The 25921-nt window shown below is 41.1% G+C and overlaps 1 protein-coding gene across 1 annotated transcript in view; it reads right to left on the bottom strand.

The window, feature by feature from the left end:
- KCNQ5 (potassium voltage-gated channel subfamily Q member 5) overlaps positions 1 to 25921 on the bottom strand; it is a 536412-nt gene that overhangs the window by 102239 nt on the left and 408252 nt on the right. The window contains exon 3 of the mRNA XM_084623334.1: positions 11083 to 11209. Coding sequence (XP_084479460.1) covers positions 11083 to 11209 — 127 coding nt within the window. The remainder of the gene's footprint in view (positions 1 to 11082; positions 11210 to 25921) is intronic.

Here is a 25921-nt window from a genome sequence, read left to right as displayed (position 1 = left end):
GAGATCATGATTGTAATCCGATAACACAGCCCAACAGAGCAGAGTATGTAAATCTCAGATTGAATAAAGGAAGGTAGGAGGGAGGGAGAGGAACAGAGGCCGATTCTGTTAGCAATTTCATATACTGGAGACCACTAATAGCAGAAGGTTTAGAGCCAGTCCCTAAAAACATTTTAGCAATTTTGGACATGCCCTGTCTAAAAAGTGCACAAAGTGTACAGTATTCCTCAGGGCTGTCGACTATCTGTCCAATTCCTATCACCTCTTCTGCAAGGTCAATGAACCTCTTGATGTGTTGAAGGCTCAGGGATGCTACTGGGAATTCTAGCATCAAAATGTTTTCAAAGAGTTTCAAAGGTTAGTGACCAAACATCCAGCCCTAAAATATGATGGGAATGGAATCTGTAACTCAATTACAGGGTGAATATGGATTAAGAGTCTCCAGACTGCTAAACGGCCAGCCTGTGGCATTTGACTTTAGGACACTTTTTCTAGCAAAGGAAAATCTATGCTCAAATGTGTAAAGAATGTCTAGCTTTGTTTTTGCACGTACCAAGCCTGACTGATATAATCTGGTATGAGACCACACGTGTGGACACAGTACATGATGCTTTGGAAATGATCTTCAATAGTTTCTGTTATTAGCTCCCAAAGGCCTTCAAAGAAAGTAATTAAAAATATCACTTGGATAGACAATGCAGAAAAGGATCTCTGACATTCATCATGGACTTTCTATTGCATACCTGTCCTCTGCTCTGTCCATTGGCTTCCCATTGAATATCTTTCAGGTGCTCAAAGGTCTGGTCCCAGCATATGTAAAAGATCACCTAATACTCTGACCCTGGTCCTAATCCCAACACCTCCACTCCTCAGGCGCAATAGAACTTTCTACCACAAGGGTAAACCTCATCTGTGCAGGAAACAATGCTTTCTTGGAGGCCAGTCCTAGAGTGGAACAAACTTCCACAGGTGCTAACTACCACTACAAACCTCACCACCTCCCACTTAAAGTGCAAAGTGTACTTCTTCAACCTTGCCTGCTCTAATATAAACACTCAGTAACTCTACCAAAACAAAACATGACACAAAAAATTTTCCCCAGAGAGAGAATGAGAGAGGGAAAATGAACCACATGTGACAGATGTTAATCACATCACTTAATGCACTACTGGAAGGTGCTGAGATACTGTGGTGATGAGGCTGCTATAAGAACATACACAGAGCAGAATCAGATCACCAAAAAGAAGTGACTACTGATATCTCAGCTTATGCCAAAAAGATGTAACCAGGAACTGGAGTGTATCAATCAAGCAGATTTCCTTTGAATGGTGGGTAAGTAGCTTCATAAAATAGAGGACCAGACTTTGTCATCCTTATTAACACACAGTAAGCAGGCCCTTAGTCTGCCAGTAGGCCCGCTACCTGCTGACTAGGTAGCTGCTTCACACACTCCAAAGAATTGTTCTGTCAGGACTGCCAGACATGAAGAGATGCCACTAATCATTTGTGAAAAAAGCCCTACAGGGTTTGGGACCTATTTACCTTAAAAAAACATAACTCTTCCTCTGCCCCTCACTGTGCCAACTGAGATCATCTGAGGCACTTTCTCTAACAGTCACTAATGGACAAATCCTGTTAATTTTGCTCAAGTGAGTAATCTGGTTGGCTATAATTAGACTATTCTCTGGAGTAAGGCGAACAGGGTTTGGCTCTGAATGTGTTTGATTGAAGTTTATAACAGGGCATTTTTAGCAGCTGGGCCCCAACTGTGAAGATTGATCCTTCCAGACCTCCACTTTGCCAACCTTTAGAATGTAATGCAAGGCACATCACTTAGGTTAAGCATATACTTAACTATGGACCATAATTAGGTTCTTTATAGTTCAGGGAGTACAGGAAAGGGGTTATTTATGCTGTTTATTGAGGGCAGTAGATTTACTGTCTAGTTGCATTTAATCTATGTAATGTGCCTAAATACTATGGTGATGGGCACATAACATATCATTTCATAAATAAATTAAACCCCCAACCAACCTTGCAACAACCTAGATGTAGATTTGTTTATAGTGGGCTGACAAAAATATTCTGTGATGGTAATTACTACTTTGATTAATGAGAAATAGATCCTGTAACACACAATAGCCACTGCTATCACTGAATGTTCCAAAGCAAGGTTTGCCAAGAATGACATCCAAGAGATGGATTATGGAGAATGGACTTAAGTTTCCCTGTTGGGAATCTGCACAGTTGAAACATCAGCAGAATTTGAACTTGTATAACTTTCATTGTACTATAGCTAGTCTCGTGATAAAGTAGGAGCAGCTATAAGGAAACTACTAATGGACTAACAGAGATGCATGAAAAGCATTACCCGACTGGAGAAATACACCATCAGAAAGCATGAACTCTCTTTATCTTCCCTTCCTGCTTGATGCCTCTGTTTAATGCTTAAATGCAAATTAAGCAGAGCACACCCCCCTTTGATTAGGACAGCCCTGTTTGCCTTCTGTTGGGGCAGGGCTGTGGGGTTTGGAACATACACCATACAGGGCACTCTTATAACTTCACATACAATGTTACCATACATATTTTATCAGGACAATACTGTCCAGCAAATTATGAGTTTTGAAATGATACCTTACAAGGCATCCTTTGTATAAAGATTATTACAATAGTGTGTAGGGTGTGAATACAGGAGTATATTCTGTCACAGTGGGCTCAAAACAAAACATTAGGTCAAAACATTCCCAAACAAGGGGCTGAAAACCCACATTCGAATCTGGACTTTGCACAAGGTTGGGGCATTCAGATTCAATGGAAAACTCTACTACCACAACCATAGTTTCATAAGAACTACTGAGGAACAACTGTCCTTCAAGGCAGAGCTAGAGAGATCACACACTGCAACTCCAGGTTCAGGGGCTGTTAGAGACACTGGTGACGGCTGGGGAGGAAGCTCAGTGGCTAGTAACACACAGTTGATGCAAAGGATGCCAGAATATAATTAACTTGCCCGATGCACAATTCCCTGACTCTCGCCATCAGTAGAAAGAAGACACCTTGCGAACTGGGAGGGTAGTAAGATAGCCTACAAACTTAAAAACTTTATTGGTAACCAACTAAAAGCCTAAACTATCATTCAGCTTTAGAAGGAGCACTATAATGAGAGTTCTGTACAAAAATTATATGAGAGTATACACTGAATTTGTAGACAGTCAGTTAATATGAACAGTACACTTACATGTACATTAAGTATTGCTTTTGTGTATGCAAGTGTTATGCTGGATCATATTAAAGAAGTTCTGTATTAAAATCACAAATGAGTTTGATTCCCCATAGTTTAAATTCCAGGGTATTACTAACTAAAAGGTCTCTTGGTTTTTGGTCTTTTATTTTTACTGTTTCTCTCCCCCTCTGTGTGAAACTTGCAAGCTGCTAATTGTGTTAGTACATCCTAAGACAGAGTCTGTTCTCAAAGCAATACTTTGTAACAACAACAACTCACACAGAGACTCCCCGCTCTTTCGTTGTATTCATCTCGCTTTGTTAACAATTGTGATTAAAATAGAGATAGAGGATGTATGTGGATGGATGCTTATAATAAATGAATGATCAGGGAATCCAGTGTCGATCAGCCGAAGAAGGCGTCAAGTGGAAACAACCAGAGGACCCCCCGGAGGGCAGACTGGAATCCACCCAACAGCCTCAAGGGTGGGAGAACCGAAGAACAAGATAACATCTGGCAGCACGGAGCTGTCAGGAACGTGCCATTTGCTGATTGATTCAGCAATAGCATGATAAAGCAATTCCCATAGACTGGCATAGGAAGAAATTCCTATAAAAATGGACTCTAGAAACTGAGAACTTTGCGGTCTGATTCTGCAAACCAACTTCCAGGAGCATCAGATGTGCATCTGACAAGGCCCTGCTCCCTCCTCGTGTCCAGGTTACCTGGCCAGTGGCTTGGTATGAGCAACTCTAAGGCTGGTAACTATGATAACAACTTTGTAGAACCTGTGTGTGTGTGCGTATGAATGAATGTGTGAATAAATATGAAATTGAACGGAATGTTATAGCTATAACTAACTGCTTACTATGATTCTTTCTGCATTCACAATAAATGTGGCATTTTGCCTTATTCCCTTTAATAAGATCCTGCTATTTTTTATTTTATTGGTATAACACAAGTTCAAGAATTAAATTTTCTCCCTGCTGTATGCAACAATTTACTGAGAGATGGTGGTGACATCATAATAAAGCACAAAAGCAAAAGTCTTAACTAGAACCTAATGATAAGTTTGTTAGTGGTGCCTTTTATTCATGGCTTTGATTAATTTTTTACAAGATCTAACATGGAGCAGTTTTCCAGCTACTTCAGCCTGTAATAAGACTCCAGAAAAGCAAAAGATGGTAATTCTCACAGGACAGACTTCTCAGGGTCTGGGAAAGGAAGGAGATGAGGGACCATCTCTGAACACCTTTGCCTGAGTTATCTGGTCAATATGGATTTATTGAAGAGTAAAAAAAAGAAGGAGAAAGATGTTTGGCTGGGGTAGTCAGCTCTTTGCTGTCTTCTCATGCTACAGAAAGGCCCTTTTCAGTAACCAGTTCATTCTGGTTACAAACACAGTGAGTTGTGTCACACTACCGTGCCAGCAACTGCAGACATACTTCAGCAGACTTGGGAAATCAGGACAAACACCAAACCAAAGTGGGAGCTGATCTAGATAGCTTGTATGTTTGCTACTGGTGCATCCATCAGACCATTAATACTTTACTGGTACCTCTGGTTAGAAGGAGCATTGCAGATTTAAAGGATAAATAATGTCCTTACAAAAGTATCCATTGATAAGATGGTAGCTTCTCTAGTTAGGAGAGGGTAGTATTTCATGGGACTAGGCACACTGGAAGGCCAAGAAATGAAGGAAAACTGGTGGAAACTCAAGAAGTTTGGGAAATTGTAGAAGGCAGATCTCTGACTTTGGCCATAAGTTTGGGTGATTAATTTCTTGTTCCTCACTCCATGTAATCAAGTGATATATGTGACTATGGTTACACTGTGATGGAACACATAATTTTCACACCTCAAACACAGAAGCAAATGACCACAAACACAGGAGACAGATTCTAAGAGCAGTGATGGCTAGACCAATAATTAAAACACCCCAGTATCAGAGCGGCTTTATAGCCATGTGTTTCTGTAAGATGTCCATGAAAGTTCTTTAAAAATAATAATGTGGATGTATGAGGGTTTTCCATTCTAACCCTCTAATATGTGAGGTGGTATTCAAGATCTGACATTCCTAGCTAATCCTGTCTCCCAGAAGAAGGGAAATGGCTGGATCAATTGTAGATGTGTAGGAAATATCATATCGATCACAGTTTTTATTTCACTTTTAAACTATTAAACTTTTCTGTAGACATGCCACTTGCACAATCCCTTAACAAATATTTTTTCTGAATTTAGAGACAATTTCACAGTGTATCTGTATTTGCTATGATAAGGTGCTGATTGAGATTGTTATGTATGAACTGGGGGTACTAGGGCCGGAAAGGAAAATGTTGAAATAATTACGATAATTATCTATTCACTTTTCTTTTTCATCTGCTGTCACCTCTTGACCTCCCCCATGCCATTCTTTTTCTTCTCTCATGCATCTGTAATCACTTTCTGTCTCTCCTCTGATTCCTTTGCCTCTCTCTTCAGATATGCCTCCGCCCTATGCTAAAAAATCTTTTCTCAGTCCCTCCTGCCTTATCAGCTACTGTCTAATCTTTCTCCTCCCATTGACTTCCAAGTTCCTTGAGCATGTTGCCTAGTCCCACGATTGTGGCTTCTACATTGCTGACTCCTGGAGTCTTTTCAATCTGGCTTTCCCCTACTTCACTCCACTCAAATTGCATTAATGAAAGTCACCAGTCATCTCTTCCTGAACAAATCCAAGTGTGACTTCTTCATTCTCCTCTTTCTGTCTGCTGTTTTGAAACAATACACTTTGCCATCCTCATTGATTGTCCTCACTGGACTTTCAGGAACAATTACTCAACTCGATCTCCTACCTCTCATAGTGCTCCTTTAGTGTCCTCTTCCTGGGCAGTTCTACTTTCTTCTCTCTCCTCCTTTTCAGCCTGAATCAAAAGGGACATGTCCCTTCCTTTGTTCTCTCCAGACCTGGGTGACCTCATCAGCTGTCATGGCTTCAGCTATCATCTTTATACTCGCGAGTCATAAATCCATCCCTCCAGTTTGTCTCTGAAGCCGCCTCTGGCACATTTCTTCCTGGATATCCCAGCTCCACCTAAAACAGAACCCCCAAGTCCTCCTCCCCCTGTCACAATGGATAACTATCAGAGATGGGCAAATAATTGATTTTTCAAGATGAGGTAGTTGTAGATTCAAATGACTACTCTGAATCAGGCAGAGAAAAGATTTGAATCCATGTTTTCTACCTCCCAGGTGAGTGCCTTAATCACCAAGCTGGAGAGTTGTTCTCACGCTCTCTCTTTGACACAATGAATGTTTGGCTGTTTATTCAGATTAGAACAGCTGCAACAGGAGAGACTGAATGCAGAATAGCCTGCACCCTGGTGGTTAGGGCACTGCCTGGAAGGGTGGAGGCTGAGTTCAAGTCTCTGCTCTATTATTTACTCAAAGTGCAATGGTTTCAACAAGAGAGACTGAGAGCAACCCCCCCTCCACCCCGCCTGAATACCCTATAGGCTAGTGGTGGGGATGCTCATATGGGAGGAGTAGATCTGTGTTCAAGTTCCTGTTCCAGAATGGGGATTCAAACCCTGGGTCTTCCACATCCCAGGTGCCTTAATCTCTGTGCTAAAGGTTATAGGGAGAGATGGGGATGCTCACACTCTGAATCTGGCCCTGGAAAAGTTTTTCCCAGATGAAATTTATAGGATCAAATTTGCAAATAGTTTTGGATTGACTGAAACTGCATTTTTCAACAAGTAAACCATTTTTCCAAAAAACATTTCACCCAGCTCTAATAACTACACCATCCTTCCCTATGCTAGCTACAAAGCCAATGCCTTTTTAAAGGAAGAAGTGTATTTTTGCCATTCAAGTGCACTTTTTGTTTTGGGATGTCAATGAATTGCCTAACAGAACTGATAGTTTCTTGTTATTATTCTCATTTCTTGTTTTAAATATTGAAATAGCACCTACGAACCCCAGTCATGGACAAAACTCTATTGTGCTAAATACCGCACAAACACAGATTTGTTCCTTCTGACTTTTAATGAAAAATTGTAATTTTGCAGTGGCTCAGATTTTTCTGTTTTGTGGCTGCAACATCCTAGGGTAAGTGTGTCCTAGATATGCCCACATCTTGAATACTGCATGCAGATCTGGTCCCCCATCTCAAAAAGAGATATATTGGAATTGAAAAAGGTACAGAAAAGGGCCAAAAAAAATGATCAGGGGTATGGAACAGCTTCCATATGAGGCGAGATTAATAAGACTGGGACTTTTCAGCTTGGAAAAGAGACGACTAAGGGAGGTATGATAGAAATCTATAAAATCATGACTAGTGTGGAGAAAGTAAATAAGGAAGTGTTATTTACTCCTCACAACCAAATGAAATTAATAGGCAGCAGGTTTAAAATGAACAAAAGGAAGTATTTCTTCACACACAACACAACTGTGGAATTCTTTGCCAGAAGGTGTTGTGAAGGCCAAGACTATAACAGGGTTCAAAGAAGAACTAGATAAATTAATGGAGGATAGGTCCACCAATAGCTATTAGCCAGGATGGGCAGGGATGGTGTCCTTAGCCTCTGTTTGCCAGAAGCTGGGAATAGGCAACAGGGGGTGGATCACTTGATGATTATCTGTTCTGTTCATTCTCTCTGAAGCACCTGCCATTGGTCACCGCTGGAAGACAGGATACTGGGCTAGATGGATCTTTGGTCTGATCCAGTATGGCTTTGCATACTGGAGAATTTCAGAGAGCATTGCTCCCTCCTGAGGCATGCTGCTTTTTGGAAACTCTTCCAAGTCCTGTATGGCTGTGCACTTCCTCCTACACAACCCTGCGCTTCAGTGACACAATCTGACCAGTCTGACTGCCTTAGTGAAGAGGATAAATTAAAGACCCATATAAATAGTACTGGAATCCAAATGATCATTTTTCTAAATAAAGGACAAATATGTCAAAATTAGGACAGATCATATATTAAATCAACAGTCATTGGGGCCCAATAAAGAGAAGCTAGGAAGTGAGGGCCTTGATCCCTTCACCGCTGTGAGCCTCTACAGCACAATATGGCAACATCCTTTGCAGTCCTGAAATTCCAGCTTCAAATTGATATGCCTAGTACACGGGTCAGCGCTTGTGTGCTCTGTGGATGAGATACACTGGCCAAGTAGTAATTAGGTAAAATAAGGGATATCAGGCAGTTCTCAATCTAACACAAAATACATAGCCAGGATGAATAGCACAATTATATTTCCCATATCCTCTGAGACAGCGAATAGGGTGCAAAGCAGGCCAACATGTACTGATGTATCTTTTCTTACCAAGGAGCACCCAGAGTTGTTTGTAAACTAACTTGTCAGACTTACTGACATCATAGGCTCATTATTGTAAGTATTGGCCTTTGGTTGTGAGTACTACACACTGACAGGTCATTAATGAAATCTAAACAAAAGAAAGGCTCTCTGAACTTGACCTTTTTGGTAATCTGAACATTTATTATTTCTACCTCTTAGGCCAATGACCTAAGTAATTGTGTTTGACTGCAAAAGTAGTTAGATCTGCTGAGGATATACAGGCAAGTTAAATTAAGGGCAAACAGACCATGGCTGTAAAGATATCACTATTACATTGAAATGGGAAGTAGAATGAATGAACTGTAAATAAGGATTAAAAAACAAAAAGCCAAATCTAGTCATGGGATTTTAGAGGAACTCTACTTTGACTTTAATGGGGAGTTCAGCTAATAAAGCCATATGACTCACCATTATTAGTAGACCTATTAAAAACAATAGAAAAGAATGCTAGTTTTCAAGTGGTTCAAAAAGTAAAAATAAAATAACCCATAAAGGAAAATTGCTAAGTATTTAAAGCAATACTGTCAGATAGTTTAGGCCCAACATTTAGAGTCCCCACCCAGGAAAAACATTTTACAAATGCTAACAAATAGAAAGGCATTCCTTACGTTTTTTTCCATTAGTTCATTTTTTAAATGCTGCAGCATGAGGCATGAAGCATGAGAATACTATAGACCAAGAGAAAAAGCAGAGATAGGAACAAATGGGGCCAGTTTAATAGTTAGAAACAAGTGAAGAGCAAGAAACAATCAGGGAAAACAGTGAAAAGTATATAACGATTGCTTAAAATTCTGGTCTAGATTGTGACCTAGCCCCATGCAATGGAGTCTATGTTGCAGTGTTGCTCCTAGAATGGCCCAGAAGGGAGACTGACTGCCAGAATGTGCTCCCTGATATGCTGGTGTAGATACACCGCCAGGGGTCAGAGTCAAAGCTGTATTCACTCCTCACTCCTTCCTGCTCATTGGCACGCAGGAGGGGACACAGCGGCACTGTGGAGCATGCTACCCACCAGGTCCTGGAAGCTGCGTTATGGTACATGGGGTGCTTTATGCCCTTCTTACTCCCTTCGGCTAGTGCCCAGAATGGGCCATAATCTGGCCTTCTTTAATTATCGACAGGTTCGTAAGTAACACAGGTTTGGATGTGTAACTTTGAGCATGACTGTGTCCCTTAACTAACTTACTTTATGCAAGGAATTAACACCTCCAAAATGAAGTTAATTAGCAGCAAAAGGCTTGCACACAGTAGGAGGAAAGAAAACTGAAGATAAACTGAAGCTGGATTGAACAAATTGTGGCTATCTCCAAACAAAGAGTTCTAGGACAGCAGCAAGTAATCTGGGATGTTAAACATGTTTCTGCTATTTAAATGTTTGACTTATTTTATCGTTAATAAACCACCTGTGCTGAACTGTCTGGTTCTGTTATCTTGAATTATGTACAGTAGAACCTTGATTATTAGAAAGAGTTGAGTGTACCAAAAACCTGCAAATACCCATGGGTTTGATTAATCAGGGGAGTCATATGGCTGAATTCAGGGAGAGGGAATGTTTGAGGGGCTGGCTTCCCCAATGAAGGCTGCCTGGAAAAGACAGGAGAGAGTGGAGTTTCTACACACGAGTCCCTTCTGTCTCCTCTTCAGCCAGTTGCCTTGGGGAAACAGGTAACTTCCTCTCCCTGCTTTCCTCTTTAGCCAACTGTGCAGTAAGCCTCAGGGGACATGTTGTTCCCTAATTTCACATTAGATCTGGCTAACCATGGTTCGGATATGGGACTCAAAGTTCTACTGTATTTATTGGGAAAAAGCCCCTACAATTGATAATTATAGGACTTATTGTAAAGTGCTTAATAATGATGCTTTTATAGATGATACACCTCTGAGTAATGCAAAATGGTCGAAACCCACTGTGACCTTCTCTATACACTCCCAATCAACCTTTACCTGACACACCCATACTTACTTTGGTCAGTGTACTTGTAAGGAACCTGCAACGTGGCTAATATTGGCTGCTCTTGCATTCTAAACATCACAGCTTCAACAAAAGTGATTCTTTTGGGAATTCCACCTACTCATATTTCCCTCATTACAGCCCCACTGCAACTGAAGGACTTTTTTGGTGAGATTATTTGTTATTTGCATTGGGGCCTTTGGGTGCTACTGCAATTAGGTTGGGGACCCCTGGTGCCAGGTGTTGTACAAACACAGGCCAATATGTCTCCTGCCCCTAGGAGTTTATAATCTAATTTGAAATGAGTTGCAACAAGTGAGTGCAAATAGCAACTGGAGAGAACAAGGAGGTCAGAGGATGAGGGTAATGAAGCTGAGATCCTGCTGTTACACAGGTTCACTATTGCACCAACATGTTGGTTCCAAATCAGACATTTTTTTAAAGAATTACAGTAAAATCAAGTAAATAAACTGAATCTGTTATTATGTGTGCAAGAAATCAGCCAACCTGTGATGTCTAGGTTGTAACTTTTGGAATTTACATTGAAATTAATTGGGAAACTCACCTATTACACAGAATGGTTTCCTCGCAAATCGCAATCTTCCTTGCCATCCTCGGTAGCGACAACAGCAGCCAGCTGACCAGATACGAATGATATATTCCAAACCAAACACAACAATCATGACAAACTCCTGGAAAGGGAAAATAATAGACATGTCTGTTGCAGGCTCCAGAAACAAAATAGCAAGAAATACTTGACAATTATGCCTGACGAGTCAATTCATCTAATGCAACTGTATTCCTTTTCCTGAATCAAACCAAACTGGTTCTGTAGGGCATCAAAATACTAGGACTTGCATGTCCATACAGTAAATACAAACACCCAAAAGTGTCCCTATTAAGGGCACGGTCCTTATCTGTGCATCACTAAATATCTTCTAAAGTCAGCTATTTAATGTGAAAGAATTAAGTGTCCAGTCCTGCACCATAAATGTCAATGGCAAAACTCTCAGTGACTTTCAAAGTTCCACAATCAGGCCCCAGGTGATTTTACAAGTTACTCAATAATATACATATTCAAAACTGGGCTCTTATTTTGAAAGCTTAGTATTCTGGCAGGTACATTCTCATTTTACTTCATGGTAATGATATGCATGTGAAATAATTTAGGCCACACATAGGAATTCAGGAAACACTGTTTTATTCTGTACCAGTCTGAGATAAAACCCCCATGTGCTCATCTGGTGCAGCATGTGTTAGCAGTATTGTCCGTCTGATTTAGGGCTGGTTCCTGCTCTCATTAAAGTCAGGTAAGAGAAGTGACCATAACTGGCCAATGGCATATACAGTTTGTGTCCCAGTAAATGTACGCGCAAATTGTGTGTAAGTTTTTCACATAAAACTGTGTGTGTAAAACCTTTGAAAATCTGGCCTTGTTTTCTTTACTTTCAAGTTGAAATTGTCTTTCAATTGTCTACACCAGGGATTGGCAACCTTTGGCATGCGACTTATAAGGGATATCCGCTGGTGGGCCGGGATGGTTTGTTTACCTGTAGCGTCCGCAGGTTCGGCCAATCACAGTTCCCACTGGCCGCGGTTCACCGTTCCAGGCTAGTGGGGGCTGCTGGAAGCGGCGGCCAACACATCCCTCGGCCCACAATGCTTCCCGCAGCCCCAATGGGCCTGGAATGGCAAACCGCGGCCAGTGAGAGCTGCAATCGGCCGAACCTGCAGACGCTGCAGGTAAACAAACCGTCCCAGCCCACCAGCAGATATCCCTGACGGGCCGGGTGCCAAAGGTTGCCGATCCCTGGTCTACACATTTCAAAAGTTTCAATCTATATTTGCGGCACATACGGCAGGCCAAATTCTGCTTTCAGTAAAATCAGTGAAGTCAATGGAGTTACAGCAGTTTAACTAAATAGAATTTAGCTCACTATTTCTTAAAGTGATTGGAATTCAAAGACATGATGTGAAATAGTGCATTGAATACAGGCATGGTATTATAATCTTCATTTAGATTTACTCCCAAAATGTCATTGATATGGTATACTGGTTTTAAAATGATTAAATGAGAGTTTGGGTAACTTGCAAATGGAAGAGAAAAGTACTTGATGGAACTTATTAAGCAGTTTATCAAGAAATGAAGGACGAAAATTATATTTTATTTGACAGGTGACAACATTTCTCTGTCCAGAATAAAGCTGTTCTATGTCAACCAATTAATTTGTTATCTTTACAGGATAAGGACTAGCATGGTACCAGTAAGTAAGCATTACAAATAAATTAAACAGAGGAATATTTGCAGGAAAAGGGTTGACCCACCTTTGATTTTTTTCCAGGAATCATTCATATGTTTTTGGTTTTTCTTTTCTTTTTTTTTTACACAGTAAAAGCCTAAAACTCCTGAAAGCAAGTCAGTTGCAGACAGCACCTGTGGTTAGCTCAGGGACTCATTTACATGAACTAATGGCATACATAGTTTTGTGGTGTGTAATAATGCCGACTTAACTTATAATTAATGGCCTTATATTCATATATTCTGTACTGTGTTTGCCTATCCTTACGTACAGCTTTTTCCAAACATGCAATCCCTTCCTAAAATGATGTGTCAGCTTGATTTAAATTTATCACATTTATTAAACTGTACTTATAAGCCCCTCTGGAAGCTTCCTTTTTCACCTTTGTAAATCCTTGTATTTAAATTCATAAATCACATATAAACCTAAGATGAGATGTCCTTATCCATAACACAGTAACAGAAAAGGCCTAGCATTGCTTTGTTTTAAAGAAAATCCAAAGAACAATTAACACGATAGGTTAGTGGGATTAATTACGCTATTTCAGCAAGCACTAAGGTAAGTCTATGGACAGAATTACTGCACAGTACTCTAGTGTATTTATGTTCCTTATTAATTTTCTTGCTTAATCAATTCATTAACTATATTGCAAAATACTTCCTTTTTCTAGTAATTCTCAATAGTGGTTTAGCATGTGGCAGATTCCCTATGGGTCAATTCCCTGTTGGCCAAGAATGAAAAGAGGAAATACAATCTGGTTGGAAAAACTAGAGAAATAGTATTTTAGTTATTTAGTTACCACTTTTATATTGTAAATGGCTAAATCTGGCTTATATATGGTCAGATGAGGTTTCCAACTTTTTGTGTGTTCATGGAAGGGATCTAGTCATTTTACACTTGATTTCCTTGGTGAAGTTTACTTTTTCTTTGGGAGTGGTGGAAGGTAGATCTCCAGTCACTGTCTTGATTCCCTTAAAAATCTCTTGCTTGTTAAAATCTAGTCACATTTTGAATGAATTACTACAAAACTAGTTTGTATGGCAAACGGGGTATGTATATGCATGGGAAGCACGCTGAAACTGTCATAATCTCTTCATCTCATGTACTGAATCTGATTCATACACATAGAAAGATGCTCTCCTTCATGGTCCAGGCCCCACTAATGCTTCTGAGCTAGAATAGGCAAGAATGAAATTCATTCATGAATACTATACAGAAGTATTATTTTACAGCATTAACCATTTGGCTGAAACTCACAGCATATATTGCTGATATAATGAATGAGATAAAGTGTATTAAACTTTATGTAACTTCACACTGGTGTCTATTACTGCCCGTTTTGTTTAGAGTTCATTTACAATATTACCATTAGGAATTCCTGTTCTCAGTGTTTTCGTAGCTATAGTAAGTGGGTGGGAGGGTGGTAAGGGAATTCATTGTGACTTGAAATCTTGTATGTGATTCAAGGTGTCCTGTGGTACAAGGTCTTTTCTGTCAGAAAGCACACTTTCTCTCTTTCACACACACATTTTGAAGAAAAAAAGTCCATTTGGGCATATTTAAGTCAAGAGAGTAAAAGAGATAAAGAATTTGCTTTCAGACATTCTTCGCAAAAGTATGAATTTTTTTAGATTGGATACGTAGATTGAAACACCTCAGTTTTATTCTGAGACATATCACCATTTCTAGCAGTATTGCCCGTTTAAGTATAGAGAATCTCTCTCAAGCCAGTAGAATTTTTCACAAATAAAATAAATTTTAAATGCGACCACTTGGCAAATGATCCTATTACCTTGCAGGATCAGGTCTCCAGTGGCCATTGCTTTAGCTAAATGACTTGAAGAGTCATATTTTTCAACCTATATTTCTGTCAGGGTTCCTTCCCCACTCTGAACTCTAGGATACAGATGTGGGGACCCTCATGAAAGACCCCCTAAGCTTATTCTTACCACCTTAGATTAAAAACTTCCCCAAGGTACAAACTTTGTCTTGTCCTTGAACAGTATGCTGCCACCACCAAGCGTTTTAAACAAAGAACAGGAAAAGAGACCACTTGGAGATGTCTTCCCCCAAAATATCCCTCCAAGCCCTACACACCCCCTTTCCTGAGGAGGCTTGAGAATAATATCCTAACCAATTTGTTACAAAATCGTCAAAGACCCAAACCCCTGGATCTTGGAATAATGGAAAAATCAGTCAGATTCTTAAAAGAAGGATTTTATTTAAAAAAAAGAAAGGTAAAAATCATCTCTGTAAAATCAGGATGGAAAATACTTTACAGGGATTCAAAACACAGAAGATCCCCCTCTGGGTAAAACCTTAAAGTTACAGAAAACAGGAATAAACCTCCCTCTTAACACAGGGAAAATTCACATAAAACAAAAGATACACTAATCCACCTTGCCTGGCTTACCTATACGGGTTGCAATATTGGAGACTTGGATTAGGATGGGTGGGAGAAGACGGATTTCTGTCTGGCCTCTCTCAGTCCCAAGAGAGAACAACATGTAAACAAAGAACACAAACAAAAGCCTCCTCCCCCGCTCCAAGATTTGAAAGTATCTTGTCCCCTTATTGGTCCTTTGGGTCAGGTACCCGCCAGGTTAGCTGAGCTTCTTAAGCCTTTACAGGTAACAGGATGGTGCCTCTGGCCAGGAGGGATCTTATAGCACTGTACACAGAAAGGTGGTTACCCTTCCCTTTATATTTATAACAATTTCTATATGAGATTTTTTTAAAAATCATCATTTAAAGGGTATAAGAAGCTCACAGGTCATAAGCTACACTTGAATAAATTTGAAATTTTGTATTAGACCACAGGACAGGAAAATCAGAGTCAAGAATGAAACCCAGTGCTTGTGCCAGTTATTACAGTTGGCACAAGCTACTACTGCTAGATGCCTCAAACCACTGGAAGACTTTAAACGCTACAGGTACTTCAATACCAAGGGAGCAACTGAGGGAGTTGGAGATAGAAGTTCAGATTTCCATTTCCATTTTCTGTCCTACTGATGTCTAGGCAGGACTTCTGGGACCCAGTTACACTGCCCTTACTCCTCCCAAACCATTGACGTTAATTGTACTTTTGGCAAGAGAGAGCAGGATCAGACTCATATGGATACTTTACTAAATGTTTTTTATGTGTGGCTGCTCATCTACTTAGACACCATTCACCTGGTTCTGATTTTCCTTACACCAGTGTGAGCCTAGATTAACTTCCCTGAGGTCAATGGAGTTACTCCTGTGTAAAACAAATCAAATTCAGGATTTTTATTTTATATATGAAAGCAGGTGAAGCTATGAGCCTACAGAAAATTCCTACTTACTACAAAAATGAGAACAAAATCCAGACTTTTAAATACTTTGAATATTGTTGGTTTTTTGTTTTGTCCCTCAGTGATGGAGACACAAGGACCAAACATAACTGGAAATATACATAATAATTTGGACAGTTATTGGATTCCTTATAGTGACTTCATATCATTTTAAAAGGTATTGTAAATATGTCATTCTAAGCAACACACACAGACACGTAAATCAGAATAAGACCACACTGTTCTTTAATCTGGCCTCTTTAAGGAACTCATCAGGGTAGACTTCACCCGTGACTACATATACACTACAAATGGTAGCCTTTTGTAGAGGGGGTGAGTAACCAAGCCCAAGTTTTCCCCAGTAATTGATAAAACAGATCATTTGAGTGGGAAAAAAGTCTTCACTACTTCCTGGAATGCTATTAATTCTGCTCAACAGGACACAATAGTATCAGCTCCATCTGAACTGACATTTTTTTACATTCAAAATTCCCATTAACATCAGTAGGAGATAAGAATGTGTGTTTCAGTCTTGCAGCCCTTGCGCATATATAATGTATCTGGCCCAGGAAAGCAGATCAAATATGAAATTAACAAAAGGTTTTATAGGGCTTCAGTAAACTGGGCTGATAATTAATGAACTCAAACAGGGTAACAACTCAAACAGGGTAACAGATATTGTTAGTGCTTTTAGTTAGTTTGTTTTCCTCTCTCTAATTAGGATTCAAACTGTACTTTGTTATTAAATTAGCATGCTTCTCAGACGCTTTTCTGTGATAAGAAATTTCCCTTAATATAACATTCAAATGGCTAAAAACTATTTTAATTTCTGCATTAATTAATATAATTATTCATTAAAACTCTAAATAACCTTGGGTTAATTTGCTGCATACCTGCTGTGGCCATCAGGTTCCCTTGGTTCCAGACCATTATTTTACAGAATCAGATGGTATTTAAGTAAAGAAAAAATGCTGATATTGTAAATTCTGGGTTATTTTTCCCAGTCATAAGAGAGTCATGGTTAATTAGTTACACTAGCTATTGCATACAAGAGATCTGCATACAAAACAATAGCTCTTCTCTTATTTTACTTATATTTTCTGTACTTAAAATAAAGTTTCATAATCTTATGTAGAGCACTAAACTAAGATATTATTTGCAACGGAGCTTCTAATGGGTATAGGCCCTGTTTGTACAGAGCTCATTGTAGATTGGGGTCTCTGTACCAATGGTTTTCAGGAACTTAGAAAGTGAACCAGAATCTATCAAAACAGTTCGGTGAAATAAACGTTAATATAAACATCAGATAAAACCAGCATCTCTATATTAATGGAAACACATAGAGCCAGATTCTCAGTTGGTGTAAATCAGCTTAACTCCAGTGGGTCAGATGGAGCTATGCCAATTTACACCAGCTCTGGTCCAGAAAGTCTTGAAAACAAATGTATTTATTATTTTCAAGCTACCAGAAAAAGAAAGAACTAATTTTTCTCACATCTTCGATTCCTGATGACTTTGCATCAGCTTCTGCAATTTTAGTTTGGTAACCTGTAAAACTTCTATGACACATAAATGGCATCATCCAAATAATAATGGCTAGGTGCTAGCGTAATGCAAATAAAATAATAATAGTGCTTTATGATTCACAGTTTATGGGAAGTTGAAATGTTTGCTCACTCAATTAAAAGAAGAACATAACAGTTTATCTTGGTTCCAGGACCATGCCCTGCACCCCTTGTCAGGTAAAACTCTAGCAGTGGTTCTCAAACTGTGGATCAAGATCCCAAAGCGAATCATGGCCCCATTTTAGTGGGGTTGCCAGGGCTGGCTTAGACTTGCTAGGGCCTAGGGCCAAAGCCCAAGTACAGCCCGAGGGCTTCAGCCCTAGGCAGCAGGGCTCAGGTTACAGGCCCCCTGCCTGGGGCTGATGACCTTGGGCTTTGGCCCCTGGGCCTGGGGCGGTGGGAATTTGGCTTTGCTCCCTCGCACCCAGGGTGGCAGGACTTGGTGGACTCAGGCTTCAGTCCCCCCTCCTGGGGTCCTGTAGTAATTTTTGTTGTCAGAATGGGTGGTGCAGTGCAATGAAGTTTGTAAACCCCTGCTCTACTGATTCCTGAGCGATGAGTACAGGATTGAGTCCTACAATTAATAGTTCTTGTTTTCAGAATGACATAAAATTGTGTCATTAATGCATTGCCCCCTGAATGCTGCGCTGCCCCATCTCTGAAAATCTGGGAGGCATTGTGCCTCAAACAATCCAAAGGCTTCCAGAGTTCCAGAGGATAACAGCTACTGCATCTCCCCTTTAAGGGGGTGCACTCTGCACTTCTCCTTTACAGCTGACTGCTTTAGGGATAAGTGGCAAATATGCCCCACATCCTCCTTGACCCTTTTGGATCAGCCACGTGCAACACTTTGACAAAGAAAAGTGTAAAGGTTCCAACTGTTACAATATGGCTCCACCCCCATAACTGCATTGACACCAGTCTGTTATGATTAGATCCAACCAATGAATCCTATGGGTTGCTATGCCACATGGGTTTGGGCAGTGCTTGCTCACTGTTCCTAGCTCTCAGGTGCACACCCAGGTGTAGACCGCACGAGTGACACCCTTCTTTAATTCAATTCTTTACAGTATAAAGCCTTACTTGTTTCCTTGTGAGTTGTTCTTTTACATATTCGTTATCCATTTATCTGTTCATAATATCCTAAAGTCTTTAGGTCTTGCATCTGTTTGTCATTCCATTTTCACAAATCAATAAGAGGAATTCAGGTAAAAAGCACTGTTTCTACTACTTTGTATTCAACACACGCCAAATTCCTGTGACAATGCCCGACATTTTCTATTAAAATGATTTCAGTGATTGTTAGGTACTTAGAAAATTAGAGATTTCATAGAAATTCAGGTTCAAGGCAAAAGTATGGCTGTGCTTCATGCTGAAACATTGGAAATTTTAACTATAAATACTAATTTTAATGCATCAATTAATGGAATATCATAGAAACAGTTCCCCAATCCTCCCAGCCTAATACATTTTGATCTAAATGTACAACTCTTGTGCTATCAATTCTAATAACAGAAACTATATTGTGTTACTATATGGTTTTCTATGATATCATTTCCTCCTTTTGTTAACAATTGCTCAGTGATTAATATATACCCTATTTCTATAGAACAGGTACGGTAAATAAAGGATTAAATTTTTATGATGTTACACTATCTAATTACTCTTGTGAGAAAGGACTGTGTCTACCTCTGTTTTTTCAGCAGTTAGCACAAAGGATTCCCGATCGGGGTGAGCAGCTGGCAGTGCAACTAGAAATAATAACATCTCCTGTAATGCCAGCAAAAAACTGGACAACGGTTAGGGTGCTGCTTTGCTGAGACCACTGCCTAGCGTGCTCACGAGTATTGTGCATCCCCATCTGTCTGTATCCATCTGTTGTGTTTTGTCTTATACTTAGATTGTAAGCTCTAAGGGGCAGGGGCCATCACTTTGTTTTTTTGTTTGTTCAGCACCTAGCATAATGGGTCCTGGTCCATGACTGGGTCTCCTAAGTGCTATAATAAATAACAAAATAAATAATAAACAATAATAATAATAAATGTAGCAAAAAAATTGAACTCCAGGGGTGAAATCCTGGCCCTGTGGATGTCAATGAAAAAAAATTCTGACAATTTCAGAATTTCACCTAAGAAGTCTCTTCATTCCTTAGTGGGAAGGAAACGAGTGGATGCAGACACAGGATATTACTGATTTATTTACAATATGTACATTTTTGAACAAATATATTAGGTGGCAAGAACACAGCATAGCTGTTGCTCACCAACTCAGTAAGGTGTTAAGCCCCAGTCACTTCAGTGGGGCTCTGGGAGGGTGTAAGGGTCTGCCCACCTGGAGCTGTTTGCAGGATGAGGCCAAATTCATGACATCACATCCACAAAGCATCAATGTAACCATTTAATGGTGATTAAAGAATTTTGGGGCCTATGCACTGTGGAAATTGGGAGCTCTCCACTTTCACTCATTTTTGGCCCAGCCATCCCGCCGTCATGATGAAGGGGCTACTGAGCCAAACCTGAGCAGCACTCGACCTCGCTCCAGTTCTGCTCCAGCTGCTGCCAGCCCTGTATGGCATGAATAGGGGCTGTTCAGCAAAGTGCCTCCACCCCATACATTCCTCATACTGCACACCTCTCTGAATGCTCATCCCACCCCACATATACCCCAACAACCCTCCACCAGCCGCCCTCTTACCCTGATGGCCCCCCTCACACACACACATCCCAGGAGCCCTGATGTACTTCTCATTCACAGAAGCTCCAAACATCTCAGCCCCATAGGCCACAGTCCCCAACATGCCCCACTCCCACCAACATCCTCCCCCTGCACAGTCCCCACAACTCCTCACCTTGCAGCCCCCCAACACTCCCCACTTAGCTTAGTTGTTTTTATGATGGGATCCTCAATGCCAGGCTCTCACCCACCGTCCCCGAGTCCTTCCTGGCTGCTGACCAGGACCCCACTCCTGGCTCAGCATTCCCAATGCCAGCTGCTCCTATCACCCGTCCTGTGCTCACATGGCATGGGCCAAATTTGAGTGAGTGGCACTGAAGATCATGAAGTTGAAGATTTACAATCCTGAGGCATATGAATTATTAGGAGCATATTCAGGAGCTAAAGATGCTACCTAGATCTTTCCATGAAGGTACAACCAATGAAAGGGTGACAACAGCTGATATTTGGATCCTGCTAAGCCTCTGATGAAAGAGGTCCATCTTCCACCTTCGGAGACTATGGATGAAAAAAAGTCTCTCTCTTTAAATTGACATACCAACTCAGCACTCTGATCTCTTCTGAGCCTGTTAATCTCATCTCATCCAAGTAAGTAAACAGCAACAAAAGGCAAAGAAAAAAGAAACCACAAAACAGCACCAAGAAGAAGCAGGGCCGGATTAATCTTTTGTAAATCCCAGCACCTGGACTGTGGCCCTGCCCCCTGCTCCAGCCGCACTCCGCCTGAGGCCCCGCCGCTGCTTGGCCTCTTCCCCACGAGGCCCTGCCCATGCTCTGCTCCAAGGCCTCACCCCCACGAGGCCTTTCCCCCCTTAAGCCCCACCCACTGTTTGCACAGGGGGGAGGGAGTGGAGAGGAGTGAGCAGCAAGCGGGGGCCTTGGGGAAGAGACCGAGTGGGGTGGGGTATCGGGGGTTGGGGGCAGGGCCACAGTCCAGGTGCCCGGGCCCCTTCTGAGTGTGGGGCCAGCACCAGAGCATCATTGGCACCATTGTAAACCTGGTACTGAGAAGAAACATTCTTCCAGGCCAACATTGCTTCTGCCACATGACACTACCAAAACTTCAGCACCATTGGTGACATGATGTTTGCAAAAGCATTGCAAAGGAATTACATTTAATCAGTTCTTGCAATAATTTTCATTGGATATTGAAACACTGTTAGGCACTTAAAACTTCTCATATTAGCACTAGATTGTACCGATTGCATTCTCCTGGAGAGGAAACAAACTAAACAGTGAACTAATGGGAATTACTTTGAATTTAAGATTCTTAGTATTCATTAATATGCCTGTCTCAAAACCATTCCTTAAAGCAGTGGTCCCCAATCTGTGGGGCATGCCCCCCAGAGGGGTGCACAGGAACATTTGGGGGGGGGAGGGCATGGTGGGGCCTGTGCCAGGCCCCACGGGGGCAGGGGGAGGGAGTGCCACCCAGCCCAGCTCTGCCCCCAGCTCTGCTCTGGCCTGCCCCCAGCAGCAGCCCCACCTCCTAGCCGTGGCTCCACTCCCAGCCCTGGCCATGCCCCCAGCTACAGCCCTAGCATCTTCCCATGGCTTCTGGCCTGGCTCCATACCTGGCCACAGCCTTGGCTGCTGGCCTCAACTGCAGCCCAGCCCCAGTCCTGCCCTAAGCCTTGGCCCCCGGCCACAACTCTACTCCTAGCCCTGACCCCACTCCCAGCCCTGCCCCCAGCCTTGGCTTTCTTACCCCACCCACATTCCCCACCCCCGGGAACCACAGCTCCACTCCCATCCCTGGTTCCCAACCACAGCACCTGGGGGTGAGGCGCAGGAGGGCGCATACAGGGGTAAGGGAGATATGACATTAAAAGTTTGGGGACCACTGCCTTAAAGTGAGTTTGTGAGTAAGGCTCCATGGGATTAGAACCCAGATCTGTAGAGCCTATAATGGCTGATATTCTCACATTGCCACTGGAAGGGCAGGCATAGCCACATCCAGGGAACACTGCAGAGACTGGGCACTGCAGGAAGTACCGCCCAAAGGGTCCAGAATGACAGTACACTGCAGCCTTCTGATTGGTCAAGTACCCTGGACTTCTGGCCTGCTGTGACTCCTGACCACATCTTGTCTTCTGATCTCCAGTCTACAACCCCAGCCTGACCCTGACTCTTGCCTCCAGATTCCAGCCTGGTACTACCTCTGGTCTCAAGTCTCCGCCCCCAGCCAGACTCTGACCCTGACTCTTGCTTATTGAACATAGGTCTAGTGATTCCTTTGACCTTTGCTCATGGACTAATGTCTTGTGGCTGTCCTTGACGTGTGGACACCAGCTCAGCTGTGAACACTAGGCCAGACCACCTATGTCCTGGTCCCTTATAGTGGGTGTATAAAAAACTATTTCATTTGAATGGCTTCTTTACGTACCTAAGTTTAATACTATTGTCACTTCATAGAACTTTGGGCTGGCCTACACTGAAAAGTTATACTGGCATAGTTACATCTCTCAGGTTGTGAAAAATCCACACCCATGAGATGTAGTTAAACTGACCTAACCCCTAGTGCAGATAGCACTAGGTTGATGGAAGAATTCTTCAGTTGATCTAGCTACCCCCTCTTGGGGAGGTGGCTTACCTACAGCAACAGAAGAACCCCTTCCATTGCTATAGTAAGTGTCTACACTGAAGCACCACAGGGGTGCAGCTGCAGCTGTACCCTCTGTAGTGTTTTAAGTGCACCCATTGTCTTAGTTAAGTTTCTCATGGTTATGGAACTGCTATGTAATAATCTAGGACTACTGAGAGGGAATGCACTCAGAGAAACCAAAGGGTGGGTGGTCAGATGTGCTGTTCACCCGGTAATTATCACAAATATCACTTTCTGCTGTCCATTTATAAACTGCTTATGTTATCCTTGATAAAACAAACAAGATTCACCAACCCTTAAACAAAATTCCCTTGACCATCTATAAAATGTTTTAGTTAGCTATGATACACAGACAGATCTCACTACTGACTTTGGAAAATAATATACTTAAAGGAGTGTCCCCATTTCTTCTTTCTATAAACTATACATTTTTAGTTATTTCTGGAAAAAACTACCCGGCATCTGACACCTTAGGAACATCCCTTTCTATCCACAAGCATTACTCAAGACCATCTCTGTGCTAGTGTCAGGTTTCAGAGTAGCAGCCATGTTAGTCTGTATCCGCAGAAAGAAAAGGAGGACTTGTGGCACCTTAGAGACTAACAAAATTTATTTGAGCATGAGCTTTCGTGAGCTACAGCTCACTCTGATGAAGTGAGCTGTAGCTCACGAAAGCTTATGCTCAAATAAATTGGTTAGTCTCTAAGGTGCCACAAGTCCTCCTTTTCTTTCTGTGCTCATGCTAAGCATCGGATTCTGCCCTGTTAAATAAAACAAAGCCAATTGCAGCCCATTTCAAGTGCTTGAATGTTAAAAGACCCTCTGCTTTTGAGACGTGTGTCCTGAACTTCCTTTCAGATGAGAAAAATTGGTTAATTTTCCATTTAAGTGCTAGCTAATGTTATTGTGCTGATGTGGTCTCCTGTAATTATTTTAAATGTACTTCCCTTTACAGGACATTCTTCTCCATATCAGATATAATTTATTTTACCACTTTTTTATTGATTTCAGCTTTCCTTTTTTTAATAAAGAAGTTTATTTCAAATATTTATGAGCTGTATAATTTTAACACTTTTGCTACAATGTCCAATTTCCAGATTAACATCAATGGACACGGGTAATATAATGTGTGCACTGTACTATTCAAAGTGAAGTTATAACTTGGATAGTAAGTATGATCCCTGCATCAACTTTAGGAAGTAGCATTTTAGAAGCAGACAAATTACATACACACACAGAGTTTCAGAGCTAGAATGAATTCCATTCAACTGGTTTTCTTAATAGTGGGAGATGGAGAGTCATAAATCTGAAAAAACAGTCTGGAATAGACCTTATTAATGGGAAAAAAATTTGGAGACTTTTAATCAGCTCCCAGTTGAATACCTGATAAACATGTAAATAAATGCCAAAAATGTGCATCCATCAGTTATATAATAGACACACTTCTTTTACAAGTTTATTTTTTCAAATCATGACTGAGATTTTGCATCTTGGTTTTGTGTTAATAGATGGATTATTTAAAGACAAATTACTTACCAAACAACTATTTCTAACATATTGCTATAATTTTATTAGCATAACATTTAAATCCCAGGTAGAGGCTCAGTTTCAGCTGTTATCTATATGTCTCTGAATATGTTCTCTACTGGATTTTTTATATCTCAATCTCTCTAATATTTTTGTGCTAATTAACTGAAATGGCGTAAGATCAGCTGGTAATGTGTCATAAATCATGTATCACACAAGAAGTAGACCCCTAAGTGCCAGTGATCTTGACTCAAGTAGAACTATACTGACACCTAACACACATATTGTATTTTTTTTTGTTTCTTTGACAATTTAATAACTGTTTTTACTACATTGTATTTGTATCAAGTATTTAGCCTGTGAACCAAATCATGATTTCTTGCAGCAGGCCTGAGATAAGGTTCCCCAGCAGTAATGAAGGAAGATCAGAATCCCTTCCTCCCTCCTCAAATCAGGGCACAGAGCACCAGACAACCCACTTCACAGCCACCATGGTTCCGGTATCCACCCTTGTCTGTGGTGGGTCCTGCTGGTACAATTGCATAGGAGCCAGATACTTCAGTGATGAATGTCCTGTAAATGCCTATATCATTTTTAGCAACTTCTTTGCTACATAGACTGCATAGTCTGCTAGTCTGTTTTATTGATGGTATCTAGGACTGGACTTCTTTTGATGAAATTTGTAAGCTTCAGCTGAGTCCAGGAATTCCTTGTTCATGACCTGTAGTCCACTCTCTGTTATTACAATTCTTGGATTTCTATGATGAGCAACCATGAATTTAACATGCCAGATCATAGCTAAAGCTGCACCTTTCTGTGTCACTACTTATAGCAAGTTGCTAAAACAGTGCGTCATCATCATGTTTTTCCAGCAAAACACATCAATTCTGATTTTGTCCCATGCATTATCATATATTGTTTCCAATGTGCATTTCGGTATTTCAACTATGTCCACAGCTGCTCTCCATTCTATCAATATCACTGTTCCTCTCCGGCCAGAATACAATTTCTCCAGCTCCACTTTTGACTTAGTCATTCCTAGGTGCCCTTACTATATTCTTTACAACATTTTCCTTATCTCTGTGGGGACTACAGACCTGTCAATGCTACGAGTTTTCCCCACTGATTGTGGATTTCCCAACCTTCCTATGAGTCTGTGAGGAAAACCCATCAGTTTACAGGGAACTCCACTTCTGAGTGACTGTTTTTCACCATTATTCCACTTTGTAGAGAATTGCAACCAAAACGTACTCCTACACTGAGAGGCATCTCCTTCTCTCCACATGTGAAGCAGGCGTCTACCTCTCTCCTTCACCTTTCTGCACAAAGGGCTGGAGTGCTCAGCCTTTTGATCTTGGAG

This window comes from Lepidochelys olivacea (assembly GCF_965140295.1).
Source record: "Lepidochelys olivacea isolate rLepOli2 genome assembly, chromosome: 3".
Taxonomy (NCBI): Eukaryota; Metazoa; Chordata; order Testudines; family Cheloniidae; genus Lepidochelys; species Lepidochelys olivacea.
Note: the sequence above shows the minus strand (reverse complement) of the source record. Positions and strands in the feature narration are given on the sequence as shown.